A 21,152-nucleotide genomic window follows, 5' to 3' on the forward strand; every position below is an offset into this window, starting at 1 on the left:
CCATTAAATCCAACTCATTTTCCTTGTTCCTTCTCAGTTGTTACAAAGTCATAGGAACAGCAAACTTCCTCTATCCAGCTTTTTTCCTAGCTAGATTTTCACACTGCCAAAATTTTCTTCCCTTTACCTTTTCACACCTTCTGAAAGACTATGGCAGCAGAATCTTTTCTCTTCAACATTGCAAACTCAATCTTAGGAAAACTAGGATCACATGCACTTCAAGAATTTTACTTAATTTGGGGTGTTAAAAATGAGCTTAACAAACTAAAGAAAACCTTACTTACAATTAGAGATGTACTCTTGGATGCTGAAGAGCAACAAATCAAGAATCATGAGTTGACAAATTGGCTTGAGGAACTTAAAGATGTTCTTTATGATGCTGATGATTTTCTTGATGAAATTCAGACTTATGGTCAACAAAGGCAAAGGTTTAAATCCAAGGTTGGTTTTTTACTCTCACCCTTTAAAATACTGCTTTTTAGATACAAAATGAGTTATAAGATAAAAGAAATAAGGGGGAGATTAGATAGTATTGCAGCTGATAAAGCTAAATTCCACTTATCTGAGAAAACTATTGCCTTAGAAATGAAAAGGGATTTGACATATTCCTTTATACTTCCATCTGATGTTGTTGGAAGGAGGAATGAGATTGAAGAGATTGTTGAAGTTCTAATGCAAGAAAATGGTTTTGATGAGTGTCTCTCTGTGGTTTCAATTGTTGGAATTGGAGGTGTGGGGAAAACCACACTTGCTAAATTAGTGTACAGAGATGAGAGGGTAGTAAAGCACTTTCCTTTGAGAATTTGGTTATGTGCCTCACAGGACATCGATGTCATAAAGTTGGCTAGGAACATTGTTAATTTGGCAAGTGGTGTATCGTGTGATAACTTTAACGTTGAACAAGTGCACTCTTCGCTTCAAGATGCTTTGCGTGCGAAGAGATTTTTACTCATCATTGATGATGTTTGGAGTCGGGACCGTTCAAAGTGGTTAGAATTGAGAAGTTTGTTGATGATTGGAGCGCGTGGAAGCAAGGTTGTTGTAACCACTCGTAGTGATTATATTGCCTCGATGATGGAATCTGTTGTTACATACAGCTTGAAAGAACTACCACATGAGGATTGCTTCTCTTTGTTTCTGAAATGGGCGTTTAGAAATGGACAAGAGAGACATTTTCCGAACCTAACTAAAATTGGAGAAGATATTGTAAAGAAATGCAAAGGAGTGCCTTTGGCAGTGAAGACTCTAGGTAGTATGTTATATGCGATAACTGATGAAAGGGAATGGTTAAAAGTGAGAGATGATGAGATATGGAAACTAAAGCAGGCTAATGATGATATCTTACCTGCACTAAGGTTAAGCTACAATCAGTTGCCGTATTACTTGAAGCAGTGCTTTGCTTACTGTTCAATATTTCCCAAGGGTCAAGAAATCGCGAGCATCATGCTGATTCAATTGTGGTTGGCGCAAGGGCTGATACATTCTTCTAATGAAAGCCAAGAGTTGGAAGATGATGGTGTCCGCTACGTGAAAGAGTTGTGTTCGAGATCTCTTTTTGAAGAGGTTGAAGCATACGACTCATTCATAACGTTTAAAATGCATGATCTTGTGCATGACCTTGCAGTACTAGTTGCGCAAACCGATTGTTGTGTCATAAAAAACAATACTGATAGTATTACTGAGAAGGTTCGTCATGTAACGCTTTTCAGTTATAGTCCTGCAGAGAAAAGCATTCCAGAAATTTTGTGCAAACAGAACAGAATTCGAACTGTTTTTGCTCCGTCTGAAGGATTTGAAAGGTATGCTGCTCTTTTGGTTGGTAAATGCATTTCAAGATTCAAGTACTTGCGTGTATTAGATTTACGCCATTCAAGGCTTGAGACGTTGCCAGATTCCATTGGAAACATGAAGCATCTAAGGTACATTGATTTTAGTGGCAACAACAACATCCAGATACTTCCCACTAACATTTGCAAGTTGCCGAATCTGCAAACTTTGCGGCTTGTTCTTTGCACGAAACTTCAGAAATTGCCAAGGGAGCTGGGAAATTTGGTCAGTCTAAGACATCTGTACTTGACAACCAAAGAGCAGAATTTGCCAGAGAAAGCATTGGGATCCTTGGCTCTTCTTCAATCCTTATCAATATTTGGATGTGAAAATCTTGTATCACTATTTGAAGGAATACAGAAGCTCACAAAACTAAGGACTCTAGTGATCGGTGATTGTCCGAGGTTGACTTCTTTGCCAAGGGGCATAGTTCTATTGTCAGCCTTAGAGAGCTTTATGATTGTCAATTGTGAAGCGCTTATGTTGTCCGACTGGCAAGATATTCAGGGCCTAAAGCGAATGCGGTCACTTGTGATAGGAGGACTTCCACATTTGGTGGATTTGCCCGAGTGGTTGAAAGGGGATTCTAATAGTCTAAAATTCATTCGCATCTCGACTTGTCCAAGCTTTGTTGCATTGCCTGCTTGGCTGGAGAATGTCACAGCCCTCGAGAAGCTTGAGATTACAGGATGTCCAAAATTGTCATCTCTGCCGGATTGCATGAGTTCTCTTACTACATTGAGGATGCTGAAAATCCAGAAGTGCCCTGGATTAACTAGAAGATGTGAAAAGGATACTGGAGAGGATTGGTCAAAGATAGCTCACATCCAAGAAATTCATCTTAATGATATCAGAATATACAGTGAGGTACAACTTTCTTTTATTCTTCCTTGATTCCTTTCTCCTCCCACCCCATTAGAGCGCAAAAAACCCGAGCAAAAGGTCTTAAAATTGAAATTTGAACTTTATTCATGTATATACTTTATTGCTTAGTCTAGTACTCTTTATCTCTTTGTTGACTAGTATAGGTTCCAGAATCAAAGAATTTTCAATGCCCTTCGATGAATTTGTCATAATAGTCCCTTCGATGGGCTACAATTTTTTCCAAAAGATTTTTGTCTGAATTATGAGAATTCGTAAAAAAAAATGATTAGTTTTATGCTGGTTGTCAACCTACTGCAACCCTCCACCTTTATCTGGTTTGTGAAGGTCAAAGTGAGCAAGCTCACACAGACGGAGTTAAATTTTAGTTTGTTTAATTCAATATGTTATACTGATTGCTCTTTATTAAGAACTATCTCAAGTGATAAAATGCACCACAGGGAATGACCCAAAATCGACCTTATGGCCTGGTAACTTACTGGCTTCCTAGAGGATATCGAGGCTCGTTACTAGATGCTTCAAACAACATGATGAATTGCTTCTTGTAATAGTGTTTTGAATGAACTACTACAGTTTTGAGTTTGAAGGTTACATGACTGAATATGAAATTCTTATGGTTAGTGGTTACATAGAGCCAAAATGCTTTCTGATTATCCCTCAAGTGCCCATTTTCCTTAATGATCTGTGCCTCTCTCTCTCTCTCTCTCACACACACACACACACAAAATGGAAGAAAAAAAGTACACCTGAAGCCATATTCGCATATGAAACCAAGTTCTTGAATGTCTGTTAACGAGCTTTGTCTGTTATGCTGTGTTTTCTCTTGAGTTCATTTGCCACTTCCACAATTACATCTCAACCATGTGCATCTAAACCAACTTTTACTAAGACCAATGTAGTTGTATGTAAACCAAGAGCAATATCATAACAACAACAAAAAAAAAAAAAACCTAGTGTGGTCCCATAGGTGTGGTATGGGGAGGTTAGTGTGTACGCAGACCTTATCCCTACCTTGTGAAGGTAGAGAGGTTGATTCCGATAGACCCTCAGCTCAAGAGAAACATATAAAGAAAAGAATCCACGTAAAGAGAAGCAGTAACGATAGTCAAAAAATAAAATAACCGAAGCAACACCAAGAGCAATAACATGATGAACCAAAAAGTCTCCAAGACCTATTGTTAAGAATAACGAATTACTATCTTGTCTGCATTAGCGACTGAACTATGCTGATTTCTCACATCATATATCAAATATTGAACCTATTACTAACAGGTTATTGATACATTTCCATAACGATGTTAGTCCTCTGACTCCAATGCAACCTAACTCATTAATTTTTGATGTAGGTGAGATGAATATGTCAAATTTATGATGGATGTCCCATATCACATGGGAGTTAAGAGATCACAACTTCAAGGAGTAAATAACCAATTGTTGTAGGTGAGATGAATGCATCCAATTTATGGTGGATGTCTCACAAACACATGGGAGTTTACAGATGACAGCTCCAGGACCTACTTAAAGACCATGTTCTCTTTTAGATGAAAAAAAACTATAGTAGAAATTTAATTACTTGTGTAAAACACTATGCATGAATTTCATGTTACCATTTTAGTCAATCTTAAACCTTCTCTCTCAACTTTGCTTGATAACATGTGAATAGTTTGTTAACATTTTAGATAAATTTTAATTATACATCATTATTTTATACTGTGAAATATGTCCAGTATTGTGGTTGTCTCTTTTTTACTTTTCACTCCAAGATGTTGATTGGTTAGAAAGATACAAAATCCATCAAAGAACACATGCCTACGCGCGCACACTCTCACTTTACGTGAAAAACTTACCAGCACACAATGTTAACAGTAAACGACACAATTTATTGGTTTGGTGTAAATATCAGGTGAGAGTAAAAATTTTCTCCCGATCCGTCTTTTTCCTTTTTTCTATCCTTTCCATCGTATTCCTTCAAACTAATATTATCCGAGGCTCTATTCATAGAGAGGAATCAAATGAAATGAATAGCAAGACAAAAGGAATTTGGTGCTACAAAATGTTTAGGTGTTCAACAACAACAACAACCCAATATAATCCCACAAGTGGGGTCTGAACTCTGAAGAGGGTAGTGTTATGCAGATCTTACCCCTAACCTGGAGGTAGAGAGGTTGTTTCAGATAGACACTCGGTTCAAGAAGATGACAAGAGACAATAGAACAGTAACAACAATGAAGGCCAGAAAGATAGTACCAGCAGCCTAAGAACGTACAACAACCTGATTATAAGTTATTAATATCAAATACACTCCAGTCAAAATTATATTGATCTCTAAATATCAAAATTCATGTTTTATTCAAAAACTTATCTAAGTTTGAAAATCCTAAATATGAATGTAATTCAAGTAATGAAAGTTCAATAGTTGGAGTAGTGGAACTTAGAAATTATTTCTCTAAGTCAACATTCAATCAATAAAGGTCAACTAAGAAAGCAGATTTTCCAGCCATATCTGCAAATTATAAAGTTTTGTACTTCCTTTATTTCCTCTGCTGCAAACCAAGAACCAATTTTTCTCTATGTATCAGCTTAAAAAATCTGCAACTTTCCCTTCCATCAACATGGATATAAATGTTCTATCAGATATGCTTCTAATGAAACTGTATTCTGTTGTTGGCATTGCAAGGGCTTTGAATATGCATTCCCAACTCAGAAAACTGGATCTCTTTGTTAGAGATTCAGAACGTAACGATCGTTTTGGTCATCAGGTAGCTGAGATGCTAAAGCTCGCCTTTTACGATGCTGAACATGTGATTGAAGAGTATGAAATTTGGTCTCTTCAAAAGGTACATGGTTTTTTCTTCTGTAGATCAAACACTCTTGCCTACAGAATTCGAATGTGTCTTGAAATTCGAAAGCTGATTAAGAAACTGCATAAGATAGGTAAGTACAGAAAGTTTTCAATGATGGTGATTGGATTTGGGGGCTATCATAATCCTCACAGAACAAGAGTGCTTACGCATACACGTGCATGTTTGCATTACTCTGGTGTTGTGGGAAGGGACTTTGATAGAGATAATGTTGTTGAAATGCTTATAAAATCAGGAAATGAAACAACCCTTTTTGTATTTCCAGTTGTTGGAGTTGGAGGCGTTGGAAAAACTACTCTTGCTACATTGGTGTATAATGATCCAAGGGTAGTTAGTCATTTCCAATTGCGTGTGTGGGTTCGTGTGTCTCGCGTGTTTAAAGTAGAGAAATTATTGGAACAAATTGTGAATTCAGTTAGAGATGATTTATGCGAGAATCTTGATATGAATGAACTGCAGAATCTCGTTCGTGAGACTTTGTATGAAAAGAAATTGTTGCTTGTTTTAGATGATGTGTGGAATGAGGACCCAATGAAGTGGGATGAATTGAAGAAATTGTTGATGGTGGGTGCTTGTGGAAGCAAGATTCTTGTGACTACACGGAATGAGGCAGTAGCTTCAATAATGGGGACGGTTCCTGCATACTGTTTGAATGGTTTATTAAGTGAAGATTGTCTGACTTTGTTCTTGAGAAAGGCCTTTGAACAAGGTCAAGAAGTATTATATCCAAATCTCGTTGGGATAGCGTCAGATATAGTGCAGAAGTGTGAGGGAAATCCCTTACTCTTAATGATTTTAGGATCCTCGTAGCATATGGAAACTAAGGAATGGGAGTGGAATGAAGTTAAAAGTCATCAGATGTGGAACTCAAAGCAGAATGACAAAATTTTCACAGCATTAAAAGTGAGCTACGAGCGATTACCATCTAATCTCAAAGTTTGTCTTGCTTACTGCTCAATATTTCCCAAGAACTGTGTGATTGAAATAGATAAATTGATACAGTTGTGGATAGCAGAAGGTCTCATTAGTAAGTCTAATGAACCAGAAGATCTTGAGCTCATTGGGATTCAATATTTCCAAGAGTTATTGTCGAGATCCTTTTTTCAAGGCGTTGAAGAATATCGTTCTGTTTTTACCTCACTCTGTAAATTGCATGACCTTGTACATGATCTTGCACTGTCAGCAGCAGGGGTTGAATTCTGTACCGTAAATTCTCACACGCAAATCATTTCTGATGAGGCCAGGCATGTGGCATTTTCTGACTATGATTTGTCAGGCGCGGAACTGCCAGCATCCCTTCTCAATAACCAGACATTGAGAACCATATCCTTCTCTGTTGATGGAGTAGGGACGATGAGTTCAATGTTCGTTGAGAACTGCATTGCAAGATTCGTTCAACTTAGGGTGCTAGATATAAGCGATTCATGTTTTGATGAGCTGCCTCGCTCTGTTGGCGAATTGAAGTACTTAAGATATCTTGACATAAGTTCTAATGGCAGCATTAAAAAATTACCTGATTTGATTAACAAGTTGCTGAGCTTACAGACACTTCGAGTTTCTCATTGTGCACAACTTGAAGGATTACCTAAAGATATAGGAAATTTGATCAGCCTAAGACACTTGCATATAACCACCAAGCTAACATGCTTTCCTGATAAAGCAATTGGCTGCTTATCATCTCTTCATTCTTTGTATATTCATAGCTGCACGAATCTCGTATCTTTGTCTGAAGGCCTGCAATATCTGACTAGCCTTCGCACATTGGCAATTATAAGTTGCCCAAGACTGACCTTTTTCCCAAGTACGATGAAACACCTTACTGCTCTGGAGAATCTGTTGATCGTTGACTGTGAAGAGCTTACATTGTTGGAGTGGCAAGATATTGAAGGACTTAGGATGATCCGGTCACTGGTTATTGGAGGCTTACCCGAATTGGAGTCAAAAGATGTTCAATGCCTCGGGAGTCTTAAGATGTTAGTGCTTGCGGGGTTGCCACAGTTAGTTACTTTGCCGCGATGGCTTGAAGGTGCCAGTGCTACTCTACAGTACCTGAGAGTGGAAAGGTGTCCCAGTTTTTCAGCATTGCCAAAGTGGCTGGAAAATCTCACTGCACTTGAAAAACTTGAAATTTCCAAGTGCAGTAAATTATTTGCATTGCCCGAGGGGATGAGTTGCCTCACGAACCTGAAGGTACTGAGGATCGACAGCTGTCCGATCTTAAGTTCAGAATGAGAAGGCAGGATATCTCATATTTCTGAGGTTCGTACCAATGGGAAACTGATCCAATGATCCAACAATCTATATCTGTATATCATAGCCAGAGGTACTCTAAAATACATCTAGGCATGATGGGTACTAGTTTCATTCCAAATGTATTGGTAAAGATTATGCTATGTCCTAAAGAGATAACATCGTACTGGTTCCTCGTTGCTAACAGAGCCCGGTAGTCTGTATGTACAGACTATTATTTCATGCAGCCAACCACCTGGCTGGTTTAACTATCCAGCGTCCGTAGCCCATTGGGATCGACTAATCCAGATTGCTCGCGGTAGGCTATCTAACCAGACAAGTTCATCAGTACCATGACTCTAGTTTCATCTTTGATTTAATTTGCAAATAGGTATACTCCTTGAAAAAGCTCAAAGGATGAAAGTTGATGGTACCGTCGGATTTGGACTTCTAGATGGAAACAAGAAAGGTATGTTGCTACTTTTATTGGATATATCATTCTTGTTCAGAATGAAAACTTAAAGAAACATAAAAATAACGGTAGATTTCACTACCCTTCTTCACACATGTGTTCACTTGCTTGAGTATTACAAATTTGATCTTGAAAAGAGAAAAATCTATTCCTATTAAAACTTGTCTAGAAATTGACCTTTTCTGAGTATGCTCATTTTCTTCTGCTTATTTACGGACACGAACAAGACTAACATCATCGATGACAGGTCCACACATGTGACCGAAGTCATGTATCTTCGTGTGATAATATGGATTATAGAAAGCTATTGTTGTTCTACTTGTATCCGCCTGGAACTTGAAGCTTGCTTTCTTGAACCATCCTTTTCCACTTGATACAAAGGAAACTTCTGTACTGGCCTTGCCAGCAAATGCTTGAACTGTCATTGATCCGTGGCAGTCATTGTTGGCATCGCCAATGGTGAAAGTCAAGTTGTAGAATTGTTTGGGGACTGTCCTTACGATCTGTGCAATGCCTGTTTCCCTTCCTCCTATTAATTCAACAGCTCCACTTCCTGAAGGCACTAAGAAATGCTTCGAGTCGATGTATTTTGCTGGTTTTGCAAACTGAACCATCCATCCGGGAATTGGTGAGTACTTGTCTTGTTTCACAGGGAGGACGAGCACCCCTGTCGAGAAGTTCTTGAATACATGAGGACCATTTTCAAATCCACCATTTTTCACCAAGTTACCTGCATACATTGTCCAAGAAAAAGGTATTGCATCAGAATCTAATTTTATATGCACCATTCTACTAAGCTGAGAATTTCACAATGTAGTAGGTGCATTTGCACAAATGGCCTTTTTTGAGGCCATTGTTTAAATTCCGTCGCAGTTTATAGGACTATGGTCGTAACCATTGGTTTGGCCGATTAGACAGTCTCCCTTAGTGGTGAGACGTATCATCCAACTACTTTTAAAGATGAAATTTAGCCTCTGGACAAACGGGGAGAGATTTTAAAAAAGGGCAGCCCGGTGCACTAAGCTCCCGCTATCTGCGGAGTCCGGGAAGGGCCGGACCACAAGGGTCTATTGTACGCAGTCTTACCCTGCATTTCTACGAGAGACTGTTTCCACGGCTCGAACCCTGACTCATGGTCACATGACAGCAACTTTACCAGTTACGCCAAGGAGGGGAGAGATTTTAAAAAATGGCCTAGAAAAGGCCATATGGCGCAAATAATCCAATACATTGTAGGGCTGAAACTTACCTTTAGTATATGTTGCCGGGCTCATTTCCTTGATTGCGACATGGTCTATAAGTGGTCCACAGGTTGGATCTTCTTGGATGCCAGGGTTGTGAAATGTGACCTTAACAAGATCAGAGTTTGCATTGAAAGCCCAAGCATAAGTGTCACCACCATCAGCACTATATAGTGTCTGAATGGGAAGATCACTTGACATTCCTGCAGCTGAGACGGTAAGGACCTCATCTTGAGCACAAGTTCTGGTGGCTCCAAATGTGAGGGAATATGTTGTGTTTGGCTTCACTTTTACATATTGAGAGATGGAAGCCTCATTCCCTAACCGAGCCGCGTGGGCCCCACGAGGGATCGGGAAGTAAAAGCCGCCCGGCTGGGGCCCACCGGATACCCATTCTACTATACCCTTTTTTTCCCATTTGGGCAAGGAGTATTTGCCAATGATCACTGTTTTCTTCATATTTGATGGTTTTGGCCCTTGTTCAAAGTCTCCATTTTGCAATAGATCTGTGAAATATTACAAAAGAGACCAATATCACCTCTCAGCTAGAATTTCTTTTGCTGTGACTTATAGACCTACAAACTAGTTAAATCCATGCATACAGTACAAAAATGCTCAAATGCAATCTTATTTGGCTGAGGTTTAAAAGTTAGCTAGAACCACAACATGATCTATTTGCTACTCTTCTAGCGCAATGGCGAAACTAGGAATTTGGCTAAAAGTGTTCAAGATTTAACTGATATGCATAAAAAGTAATATCAAGGTCACAAGTTCGAGATGTGGAAGCAGTCACTAATGCTTGCATTAGGGTAGACTGTCTTCATCACCAGAGGCGGACCTATGCTATACCGAGAGGGGTCACCGACACCCCTAAAATTCGGCAAAAATTTCATATATATACATGTATATGTCCTTAAAAAATAGCGATATATCAGTAGTGCATATCCTATATACAAATCAGATGTTGGTTGAATCTAAAAGTGCACTACAACCTTCAAATCGTGGGTCCGCCTCTGTTTATCACATCCCTTAGGGTCTTTTCCGGACCCTGCGTGAATGCGAGATGACTTGTGCACCGGACTGCCTATATTGTACCGGCAAAAGGTGTTCAATAACACATTACCAAATGACTCTACATATCAATAGCATCCTTATTATACAATGCAAAATAATTTTTTTAAGTACTACTCATCTTTATAGAGTTGCTCACTTTTAATAACACTCAAGAAAGTAAAGTAGAATTTACATAAGAGTAGAACTTACCATCAAGATATGGAACAGATGTTGCAGAAGCAAAGCTGATGCACAAACAAAAAATGAGTACAAAAGAAAGAGAGAAAAGGGAAGCCATTTTAGTGCAAAAGCTTAGAAAAAAAAAAAGTGAGTATCAACTAGAATGAAAAGAAAAAACCAAGAACATGTCCTATTTAAAGAGTAATGAAGGAAAGAACATAAAAGTTTAGTACAGATAAGATTAAAAAGAAAAAGAAGAAGTGTATAGCCATTACATAGTGCCACTAAATTAGCCGTGAAATGTGTCGGGTTGTCTCATTTTCCTCTTTATTTGATTGAAAACTTAGATATTTTTTTATTAGGAAAAGAGCTATGTACTTGCCGTATACTACGGTCAAACATATCTATAACGACTATTATCATATATAACAACACTTCTTTATAATGATCAATTATTTTTTGGACTCAATTTTCATCTTGTGTGTAATACATATTCTTTATAATAGCACTTCGCTGTAGCAGCCAAAAAATATCTGGAAACAAGTTTATTATACAAAGGTTTGACTGTGATTTCTTATTATATCAAATTAACTATTGACCTACAACAACCAATAGCATAGAAGTTCGGTTTGAATTTAAGAAACATAATAACAACATGTTATATTCAATTAAATTGCACTGATAATGTAAATTTAAAAAAAATATTATATAGTGCATGTAACTTGAATTCTTACCTTGAATTCTTACCACTAAGGAATGTAGTAAGATATTTGAAAACCTCTTCCTCTTAACTAGAGGCGAGATAGTTAGAATCCTTCTATTTCTATTTTAACTAGAGGTCTTTGGTTCGTCCTTGGAAATGAAAAACTTCTTGGTAAAGAGCGTTTACCCTCTTGATGAGCTTACTCGACACAAATTTGAATTAGTTGTCCATGATTTTGGATACTAAATGAAAAAAGGGCAGCGTTGTACACAAAACATTCTGCATTCATGTAGGGTTCGGGAAAGGTTGCACCCTTGGGTGTAATACAGACAGTCAATCGTTATGCAAGCATTAATGACTATTTTTCTGCTCAAACCCGTGACATATAGGAAGAAAACTTTACCTGATTAAAAAAATTAATAAATTCTTAAACGAGTCAAATACAAGCCAAGAACGTGGCTTACCTAAAAGTCTTAATTGGTTGCCGTAATTTCCTCTGCTTCACTTGGGAATAGTTGAAAATTGTAGATTTCAATGAAGCTTCCTTTTTGTTTATTCTTGTACTTCACATGGATCTTAACTAGCCTTTAACTGATAATCCAATGAAATGAATCTGTACAGACAAGTACAAACTGACTTTTCACTAATCATTTATTTTCATTAATTGATAGAACATGTTTGCGTAATACTGTTTGAATTTTATTAATTTCCCTCAGTCTCCATTTATATAATACTTTTCGTTTTTTTGAGATTCGGTCTTCTTAATTTTTATCGTGTATTTGAACGTAGAATCTTTAAGCTTTTCGAAATAAAATTTACATATTTGAAAACTACGTAAAGATACTATAAGTTACAATAATTATTAATTTAAATATTTAAAAGACATAAAAAATTACAATCAAAATATAATTCTTTTGACTCTCGAAATCCGAAGTCACATAAATTGGGACGGAGCAAGGGAGTATAAAATATAAATTAGGGTCCCTTTGAGTTATGGTTGATATTTATGATTTGCATGTGAAGCAGCATCTGATATACATTCTGCTTATCATTTTTTTCCTTTGTTAATTAAGTGATAAGCAAATGTTTATTTATAACATTATATATATACCAAGTGGTGAAGATTGAATAGTATAGAGTATAATACTAACAAATTCATAAAATGTATACTCTTCGTCATTGGTACGTGCAATGTGTTGTATTAATATTTACAATCACCTCGAAAAAAGAATGAACAGTTGAAATATGAATTAAACTAATAGAGGAGCTTTTTACTCAAATTAAAAAAAAAAATTAGTGTAAACCTTTCTTGTTCTTCAACTCCTGATAATTTTTCCCTTTTTCTATCGAAGGAGGGCGGCTATCACTAAATTTTATTCACTACCGTAATAAAGTCATAAAATAAATTTTATTTGATCACTGTAATAGTAAAGTTACAAAACTATTATTGTCACATAAAGTATAACTTTTATTATAATAGTAAAATTACAAAACTTTATTCATTATAATAGTAAAACCATTTGACAGGTATGTTAAGTCGTTATAGTGGAAAAGATTTAGCTACTTTTACCTTAGTTAGTTATTTGGTCTAAGTTCAGTGATTTTATTGTTATAGGAGGTAAAATTCAATTGTTTTAATGTGACGGAAGATATTTTTGCAATGTTATTTTTACACTGAATAAAATTTACGTGAAATAAACCCGAAAAGTGAGTTTTCTCACGTAACAATTTCAATTTTTTTTTTGTAGAATTTGCAATTTTGCATTGTGTGGATTTTTTTTCTAGAATGTTAATATTATTTTTTTTAACTGAATACAAACAAAGAAAAAAAAATTCTAAAATCTAACTTGTAACCCTTTGGTACGCCGGTTGGTACGGCAGGCACGGTGCCCATTTCACTTGCATGTGCGATCATAAGCTCCCTTGATTATAATTTTGTTCTCTACGCACTCAATTTTTATTTTAAAAAAAAATTCCTTTTCACACAGCCGTTAGAAAAAAGTCTCATTTTTGTCCCATTGGCCCGTGACAGAATTCCAATATCCAATCTAAGGGTAATTTTAAATTTGAACAATAAATTAAAGGGGGCGCACCTTGCTGCGCAAAACATCACGCGTTCCCCTGTGGTCCGAGAAAGGACTTCATTCCAAGAAGGTGTGATGTAGGCAAGGGCGGAGGCACAAGTCTACCTACGGGTTCGGCCGAACCCAGTAACTTTTGCTCAAATAGTGTATTTGGTGTTTTGAATTCATAAAATATGTATAAATATTAAATCTAGAACGCAATCATTAACACTTGAAGTCGTGATCCCAAAATTCAAGACTCATAAGGTTAAAATCCTGGTTCCGCCTCTGGATGTAGGTAGTTACTGTTATACCCGCCAATATTGCTGTATTTGTAAATAATAATTCTGCAAAATATAAGTTAACGTAATGAAACAGTAATTAATTCGAGCCCACTGAATTCACAGTGTTTCCTTAAGGAATTTAATCCCTCCTAGTACCCAAGGTAATGGATTATTTCCTCCCAGGATAGAACGAATCACACACTGGTATAGCGGTACTTCAAACCCCAGTGTTTCAGCGAACACAAAGTTCGGTAGCAAATCACACTTACAATTGCTTTGTTTGAAGTTAAAACAATGCAGAACGAAGGAGTAGAAACTCAGAAAATCGTATGGAAATGCTGAGAGGAAGCAGTGCAATGTATAGCCAAATATGTTGAGCGATTTTCAGTTTGTTTCTTGTGCGTTGAGTGTTGAGTGTCTTTCTTCAATATCTGCTGCACATATATATAGTAGCTAGTGTTGAAGAAGACCAAACGTCCACCCTCCATGGTGGAGCAAGCATTAGCTTATTTGTGGAGCAAGCACATTTATGTTTGTGGAGCAAGCACATTCATGGTGGGAAGAGCATTAGGCGGCTGCCAAATGGTCAATACACGGATTAAAAAATATCCGTTACAAATGCGGATAATCTTACGTTAATATTTACTATTAACAAATAAATTTGGTCCAAAAAATTAATCAATCAATCGATCATTTGACCGAATCCGAATCCGAATCCGAAGCCGTAGCCGAAGCCGAGCCGAGCGAGCGACGACGACGACGGCGCGAGGCTTGCTTTCTTCTTAACTCTTTAAGAGCTACAAGAAGAGCAATTATATATATACCCACCAAAAATCTTTTCCTCTTCCAATATGGGACAATGTCTCATTATCAAGAGGGAAAAACTTAAAATTTACTCAAAAATTTCATTTTCCCTCCATTTTCCATTCACCCTCATTTTAAGACTATTTCATCTTAAAAATTAAAATCTCAACAATCCCCCACATGAATGGGGAATGGCTATATCACGGAAGTATGCATGAAAAAACTGTGTGATTTACAAGCAAGGATTAATCATATCTGGATAAGTAGGTTTCCCTTTGAACTTTCCGTAGTAAACTTATGTCGGATATACTCGGTCAATCGGTAGATTTGATATCTTTGAACCGTCGATCTTTGGTGTATACATAGACAACCATAAGTCATACAATCAACCCTTAACCGTCTTTGGTTCTCATTGTTATGTTCGTTTCAGCCATGAACACCGCCTGGTTTCATAAGTGCGTAGAGAACTGGCCTTACAAAGTTCTTCTTGAAGCGACTAACACTTTACACTTACATAGGTGATTCCTAAACGTGTCATCTTGTAAATACACGATTTGATATACCCCGTATCAAATTTAAAAATCATTAAAAAGCCTTAATACTTTATCCTTGGTACTGAACATTGTCTCATCACGAGAACGGACTAAAATTTTATTTGACAATGTTGAACCGTCATTAATGACTTTGTTTGATCTCCTTGAACCTAGATCTTGGGATCTCCAGTCTTCTAGGTAGAGTTACCGTCACAATGACTTGTTCTCGGCCATAGCCCCATTCCCCTTGATGATTTCTCAACTACCTCTCTAGTTAGGCCTTTTGTAAATGGATCCGACACATTATCACTTGACTTTACATAGTCAATCGTGATAATTCCTCTAGAGAGTAATTGCCTAACGGTTTTATGTCTTCGTCGTATATGACGAGATTTACCGTTATACATAACGCTCCCAGCCCTTCCAATTGCCGCTTGACTATCACAATGTATGCATATTGGTGCCAACGGTTTGGGCCAAAATGGAATGTCTTCCAAGAAATTCCGGAGCCATTCAGCTTCTTCACCGGCTTTATCTAAGGCTATGAATTCAGCCTCCATTGTAGAGCGGGCAATACATGTTTGTTTGGACGACTTCCAAGATACCGCTCCTCCACCAATAGTGAATACATATCCACTTGTGGACTTAGAATCAGTTGAACCGGTGATCCAATTTGCATCACAGTATCCCTCAATCACCGCAGGGAAATTACTGTAGTGCAATTCAAAGTTCTGGGTATGTTCTAAATATCCCAAAACTCGTTTCATTGCCATCCAATGAGATTGGCCTGGATTGCTCGTATATCGACTCAGTTTACTTATAGCACAAGCTATATCTAGTCGTGTACAATTTATGATATACATTAAGCATCCCAACACATGAGCATAATCCAATTATGATATGCTTTGGCCTTTGTTCTTTGCTAATGCAAAATTCACGTCAATTGGAGTCTTTGCAACTTTAAAGCCCAAGTGCTTGAATTTTTCAAGTACTGTCTTAATATAATGAGATTGTGACAATGCCAGACCTTGAGGAGTCTTATGGATCTTAATTCCCAGAATTAAATCAGCAACTCCCAAGTCTTTCATATCAAACTTGCTATTGAGCATACGCTTAGTAGCATTTATGTTGGCAATGTCATTACTCATTATCAGCATATCATCCACATATAGGCAAACAATGACTATGTGATTTGGAACATTTTTAATGTACACACATTTATCACATTCATTTATCTTAAAACCATTTGACAACATTGTTTGGTCAAATTTCGCATGCCATTGTTTGGGTGCTTGTTTTAGTTCGTAAAGAGACTTAACAAGTCTACATACCTTCTTTTCTTTACCTGGAACCACAAACCCTTCAGATTGTTCTGTGTAAATTTCTTCCTCCAACTCTCCATTTAAGAAGGCCGTCTTAACATCCATTTGATGAATTTCAAGACCATACACTACAGCTAATGCTACTAACATCCGTATGGACGTAATTCTTATAACTGGAGAGTATGTATCAAAGTAGTCTAGACCTTCTCGTTGTCTATACCCTTTGACTACGAGCCTTGCCTTGAATTTATCAATAGTGCCATCATCTTTGATTTTTCTCTTAAAAATCCATTTAGAACCCAAAGGTTTATTTCCAGGAGGAAGATCAACCAATTCCCATGTATGGTTGTTCAATATGGATTCTATTTCACTATTGACTGCCTCTTTCCAAAACAATGATTCTGAAGAAGTCATAGCTTCTTTAAATGTTTGAGGCTCATTCTCCAATAAGAAAGTCACAAAATCTGGTCCAAATGAAGTAGACGTTCTTTGACGTTTACTACGTCTTGGATCCTCCTGATTACATGTACTTTCTTTTGTTTCTTCCCGAGGTCGTTTAGATCCTTCACCAAACGACTCACATTCCTTTTTATACGGATATATATTTTCAAAAAACTCAGCATTATCTAATTCTATAACCGTATTATTATGAATGTCGAGAATTTCTAATTTATGAACCAGAAATCGATATGCTTTACTATTTGTCGCATATCCTATGAAAGCACAATCAAAGGTTTTCGGTCCTATCTTTACCTTTTTGGGTTTAGGAACTTGTACTTTTGCCAAACACCCTCACACTTTAAAGTAATTCAAGTTGGGCTTCCTTCCTTTCCATTTTTCATATGGAATGGATTGTGTTTTGCTATGGGGCACTCGATTTAATATTCGATTAGCCGTAAGAATGGCTTCCCCCACAAGTTCTGTGGCAAACCAGAACTTATCAACAACGCGTTCATCATCTCTTTTAATATGCGATTCTTTCTTTCCGCAATCCCATTAGATTAGGGCGTGTAAGGGGCTGTTGTTTGATGAATAATTCTATATTCTAAACATATTTCTTCAAAAGGAGATTCATATTCACCACCCCTATCACTTCTTATCATTTTTACTTTCTTGTTAAGTTGCGTTTCAACTTCATTTTTGTATTGCCTGAATGCGTCTATTGCTTCATCTTTACTATTCAGTAAGTAAACATAGCAATATCGAGTACCATCGTCAATAAAAGTTATGAAATACTTCTTTCCACCGCGAGATGGTATTGACTTCATGTCACAAATATCTGTGTGAATTAAGTCTAAAGGATTTGAATTCCTTTCAACTGACTTATAAGGATGTTTAACATACTTAGATTCCACACATGTTTGACATTTTGATTTTTCGCATTCAAACTTGGGCAGTACTTCCAAGTTAATCATTTTCCGCAAGGTTTTATAATTGACATGACCCAAACGTACATGCCATAAATCATTTGACTCAAGTAAGTAAGAAGAAGCTGAAATATTATTATTATTTTCCACAACCATTACATTTAGATTGAAAAGGCCCTCGGTGAGGTAACCTTTTCCTACAAATATTTCATTCTTACTAATGACAACTTTGTTGGACACAAAAATGCACTTAAAACCGTGCTTAACAAGAAGTCCAGTAGAGACTAAATTCTTTCTCATTTCGGGAACATGAAGGACATTGTTCAAAGTCATGACCTTGCCAGAAGTCATTTTCAGAAATATCTTCCCATATCCTTCAACTTTTGCTGTTGAAGCATTTCCCATATAAACTGTCTCTCCGGGTCCAGCAGGAGCATAAGTAGCAAAAGCTTCTCTAACTGCACAAACATGGCGAGTGGCTCCTGAATCAAACCACCACAGTTTAGGATTTCCCACCAAGTTACATTCAGAAAGCATGGCACACAAGTTATCAACATCATCATGGTTTACTACCATGTTTGCTTGACCCCTTTTCTTGTCTTTCTTCGGAGCACGACACTCCGTAGATTTGTGTCCGATTTTCCTTACAGTTGTAGCAGTTTCCACTGAACCGCTTCTTGCTTGGGTTGTATTTCGGACCAGAAGCCTTCTTCCTCTTTTTGTTAGCTTCAACAATATTTGCTCCCATTATTGTTGAATTTCCACGGCCTCTCCTTTCAGCAGCTTTATTGTCCTCTTCGATTCTCAACCGAACAATGAGATCTTCAAGGGACATTTCCTTTCGTTTGTGTTTCAAATAATTTTTGAAGTCCTTCCACAACGGAGGCAACTTCTCAATCATTGCTGCTACTTGGAATGCTTCGTTGATGACAAGACCTTCAGCAAGTAGATCATGAATAATCACTTGCAATTCCTGGACTTGGGTAATAACAGACTTGCTATCTACCATTTTGTAGTCTAAAAATTTTGCGGCAACGAATTTCTTCATCCCGGCATCTTCAGTTTTATATTTCTTTTCAAGCGCAGTCCACAATTCTTTTAACGTCTCAACGCTACTGTATACATTATACAGATTATCATCCAGTCCGCTAAGAATATAATTCTTGCATAAAAAATCAGAATGCTTTCACGCTTCAATCACGAGAAAGCGTTCATTATCTGGAGTTTTATCTGGTAGATCAGGAACATCTTCCTTGATGAACTTCTGTAGATATAACGTAGTTAAGTAGAAGAACATCTTCTGCTGCCACTGCTTGAAATCAATCCCGGAAAATTTTTCGGGTTTTTCTGCCGGTGCCAACGCCGGTGTTCGTCTTGTTGATGCGTTGGCAGTCACCATCGGAACAGCTTGGTTTTCGCTTTCAGTCATCATTTTTTCTGTAAAAGAATGACACAAACAAACGTTTTCAAACTGGAGTAAAAAATCACGTAGATTTTAATCTTCCAACAAAATGCCACGAATGCTTTACTCTCTAAAACGGGAGTACACAAAACCACAAAGGTTTTAGTTTGCAGAATAATAAGAATAACACAAATACAGAAATAAATATTAAATTCCTTAAGATTGTTATTCCCGCTAATATTGCTGTATTTGTAAATAATAATTCTGTAAAATATAAGTTAACGTAATGAAACAGTAATTAATTCGAGCCCACTGAATTCACAGTGTTTCCTTAAGGAATTTAATCCCCTCCTAGTACCCAAAGTAATGGATTATTTCCTCCCAGGATAGAACGAATCACACACTGGTGTAGCGGTACTTCAAACCCCAGTGTTTCAGCGAACACAAAGTTCGGTAGCAAATCACACTTACAATTGCTTTGTTTGAAGTTAAAACAATGCAGAACGAAGGAGTTGAAACTCAGAAAATCGTATGGAAATGCTGAGAGGAAGCAGTGCAATGTATAGCCAAATATGTTGAGCGATTTTCAGTTTGTTTCTTGTGCGTTGAGTGTTGAGTGTCTTTCTTCAACATCTGCTGCACATATATATAGCAGCTAGTGTTGAAGAAGACCAAACGTCCACCCTCCATGGTGGAGCAAGCACATTCATGTTTGTGGAGCAAGCACATTCATGGTGGGAAGAGCATTAGGCGGCTGCCAAATGGTCAATACACGAATTGAAAAATATCCGTTACAAATACGGATAATCTTACGTTAATATTTACTATTAACAAATAAATTTGGTCCAAAAAATTAATCAATCAATCGATCATTTGACCGAATCCGAATCCGAATCCGAAGCCGTAGCCGAAGCCGAGCCGAGCGAGCGACGACGGCGCGAGGCTTGCTTTCTTCTTAACTCTTTAAGAGCTACAAGAAGAGCAATTATATATATACCCACCAAAAATCTTTTCCTCTTCCAATATGGGACAATGTCTCATTGTCAAGAGGGAAACTTAAAATTTACTCAAAAATTTTATTTTCCCTCCATTTCCCATTCACCCTCATTTTAAGACTATTTCATCTTAAAAATTAAAATCTCAACAGTTACCCTGACGCAAAACATCAATTGCTTATTCGACGGATCGAACCTATGACCTATAAGTCACAGAGACAATTTGACTATTACTCCAAGGCTCCCTTCACATTTGAACGATAAATATAGATCTCTTTTTCTCAAAGATATTGGACAAGTCGAGTCTACCCAGTTTTAAGTGTTTATGCTCGAGTTAAAGGTTGATGACCTTTTATCATGAATTAACTTGATGTCGCGTGAGAGAAGCATATGTTAATATTTTATGCATTATGATAGCAAAAAATGTGAATATAATTTTGGTGATATTTCTAAAAGTGAGAATATCTATTCATATTCAGTTGAGAATATATTTGCAATCCAAGATTATAGGTAAAAATTACTGTGGGCGCCTTATTTGGTCGCTCCCATTTAACCTATACCCACTTTTTAAAAAAGTTTTAACTTGTACCCACTTTTTAAATAATTTCAGGCCTCTTTCTCCTCTTTCTCCTCCTTCATTTTCTTCTTCTCCTCCTCCTTCTTCTTCGGGTGATATTAAACAACTTCAAGGAACTCATATTTCTGAACACAAGTAGGCACAAGTGCATCTTCTTCACATAAAGCGAAACTCTTGGATTCAGGAAATTTGGTTTAATTGATGATTTGTCAGGGAAGCCACTGTGGCAAAGTTTTGATGAACCCACTGATACCTTCCTTCATGGTATGAGGATGGACGACGGGAAGTTCAAGTTGACTGCTTGGAATATTACCCAAAAGGACCCAAGCACTGAAGTGCATCCTCTAGGAGCTAAAG

General features: G+C 37.2%; 4 protein-coding genes across 4 annotated transcripts; 3 read left to right on the forward strand and 1 right to left on the reverse strand.

Annotated features, from left to right (window-relative positions):
* The first annotated feature begins 32 nt into the window (after positions 1-32).
* LOC104084773 (putative disease resistance protein RGA3) lies at positions 33-4,348 on the forward strand. The gene is made up of 2 exons (XM_009588723.4): positions 33-2,694; positions 4,056-4,348. Exons 1-2 carry the CDS (start codon positions 151-153, stop codon positions 4,062-4,064), a joined length of 2,553 nt encoding a protein of 850 aa, XP_009587018.1. The 5' UTR covers positions 33-150; the 3' UTR covers positions 4,065-4,348.
* Positions 4,349-5,321: 973 nt separating this feature from the next.
* Positions 5,322-6,380, forward strand: LOC104084777 (putative disease resistance protein RGA1). The gene has a single exon (XM_070200375.1). The coding sequence runs from the start codon at positions 5,322-5,324 to the stop codon at positions 6,378-6,380; it is 1,059 nt and encodes a 352-aa protein (XP_070056476.1).
* Positions 6,381-6,383: 3 nt separating this feature from the next.
* LOC104084775 (putative disease resistance protein RGA4) lies at positions 6,384-10,056 on the forward strand. Its single transcript, XM_009588726.4, has 2 exons — positions 6,384-8,118; positions 8,191-10,056. Exon 1 carries the CDS (start codon positions 6,384-6,386, stop codon positions 7,800-7,802), a length of 1,419 nt encoding a protein of 472 aa, XP_009587021.1. The 3' UTR covers positions 7,803-8,118; positions 8,191-10,056.
* On the reverse strand, positions 8,257-10,921 carry LOC104084774 (protein TEEBE-like). Its single transcript, XM_009588724.4, has 3 exons — positions 10,776-10,921; positions 9,521-10,018; positions 8,257-9,001 (listed from the first exon to the last, which is right to left on the reverse strand). Exons 1-3 carry the CDS (start codon positions 10,861-10,863, stop codon positions 8,478-8,480), a joined length of 1,110 nt encoding a protein of 369 aa, XP_009587019.1. The 5' UTR covers positions 10,864-10,921; the 3' UTR covers positions 8,257-8,477.
* Between the last annotated feature and the right edge of the window lie 10,231 nt (positions 10,922-21,152).

Source organism: Nicotiana tomentosiformis, chromosome 4 (genome assembly GCF_000390325.3).
Source record: "Nicotiana tomentosiformis chromosome 4, ASM39032v3, whole genome shotgun sequence".
Taxonomy (NCBI): Eukaryota; Viridiplantae; Streptophyta; class Magnoliopsida; order Solanales; family Solanaceae; genus Nicotiana; species Nicotiana tomentosiformis.

Excerpts from the sequence above, each read along its gene's own strand:
- LOC104084775 (XM_009588726.4), top strand. The coding sequence starts at position 6,384 with ATGGAAACTAAGGAATGGGAGTGGAATGAAGTTAAAAGTCATCAGATG.
- LOC104084774 (XM_009588724.4), bottom strand. The coding sequence starts at position 10,863 with ATGGCTTCCCTTTTCTCTCTTTCTTTTGTACTCATTTTTTGTTTGTGC. Across the intron at positions 10,019-10,775 it reads ATCTGTTCCATATCTTGATG|ATCTATTGCAAAATGGAGAC; the intron begins GTAAGTTCTACT and ends AATATTTCACAG. Across the intron at positions 9,002-9,520 it reads CCCGGCAACATATACTAAAG|GTAACTTGGTGAAAAATGGT; the intron begins GTAAGTTTCAGC and ends CAATGTATGCAG.
- LOC104084773 (XM_009588723.4), top strand. The coding sequence starts at position 151 with ATGGCAGCAGAATCTTTTCTCTTCAACATTGCAAACTCAATCTTAGGA.
- LOC104084777 (XM_070200375.1), top strand. The coding sequence starts at position 5,322 with ATGGATATAAATGTTCTATCAGATATGCTTCTAATGAAACTGTATTCT.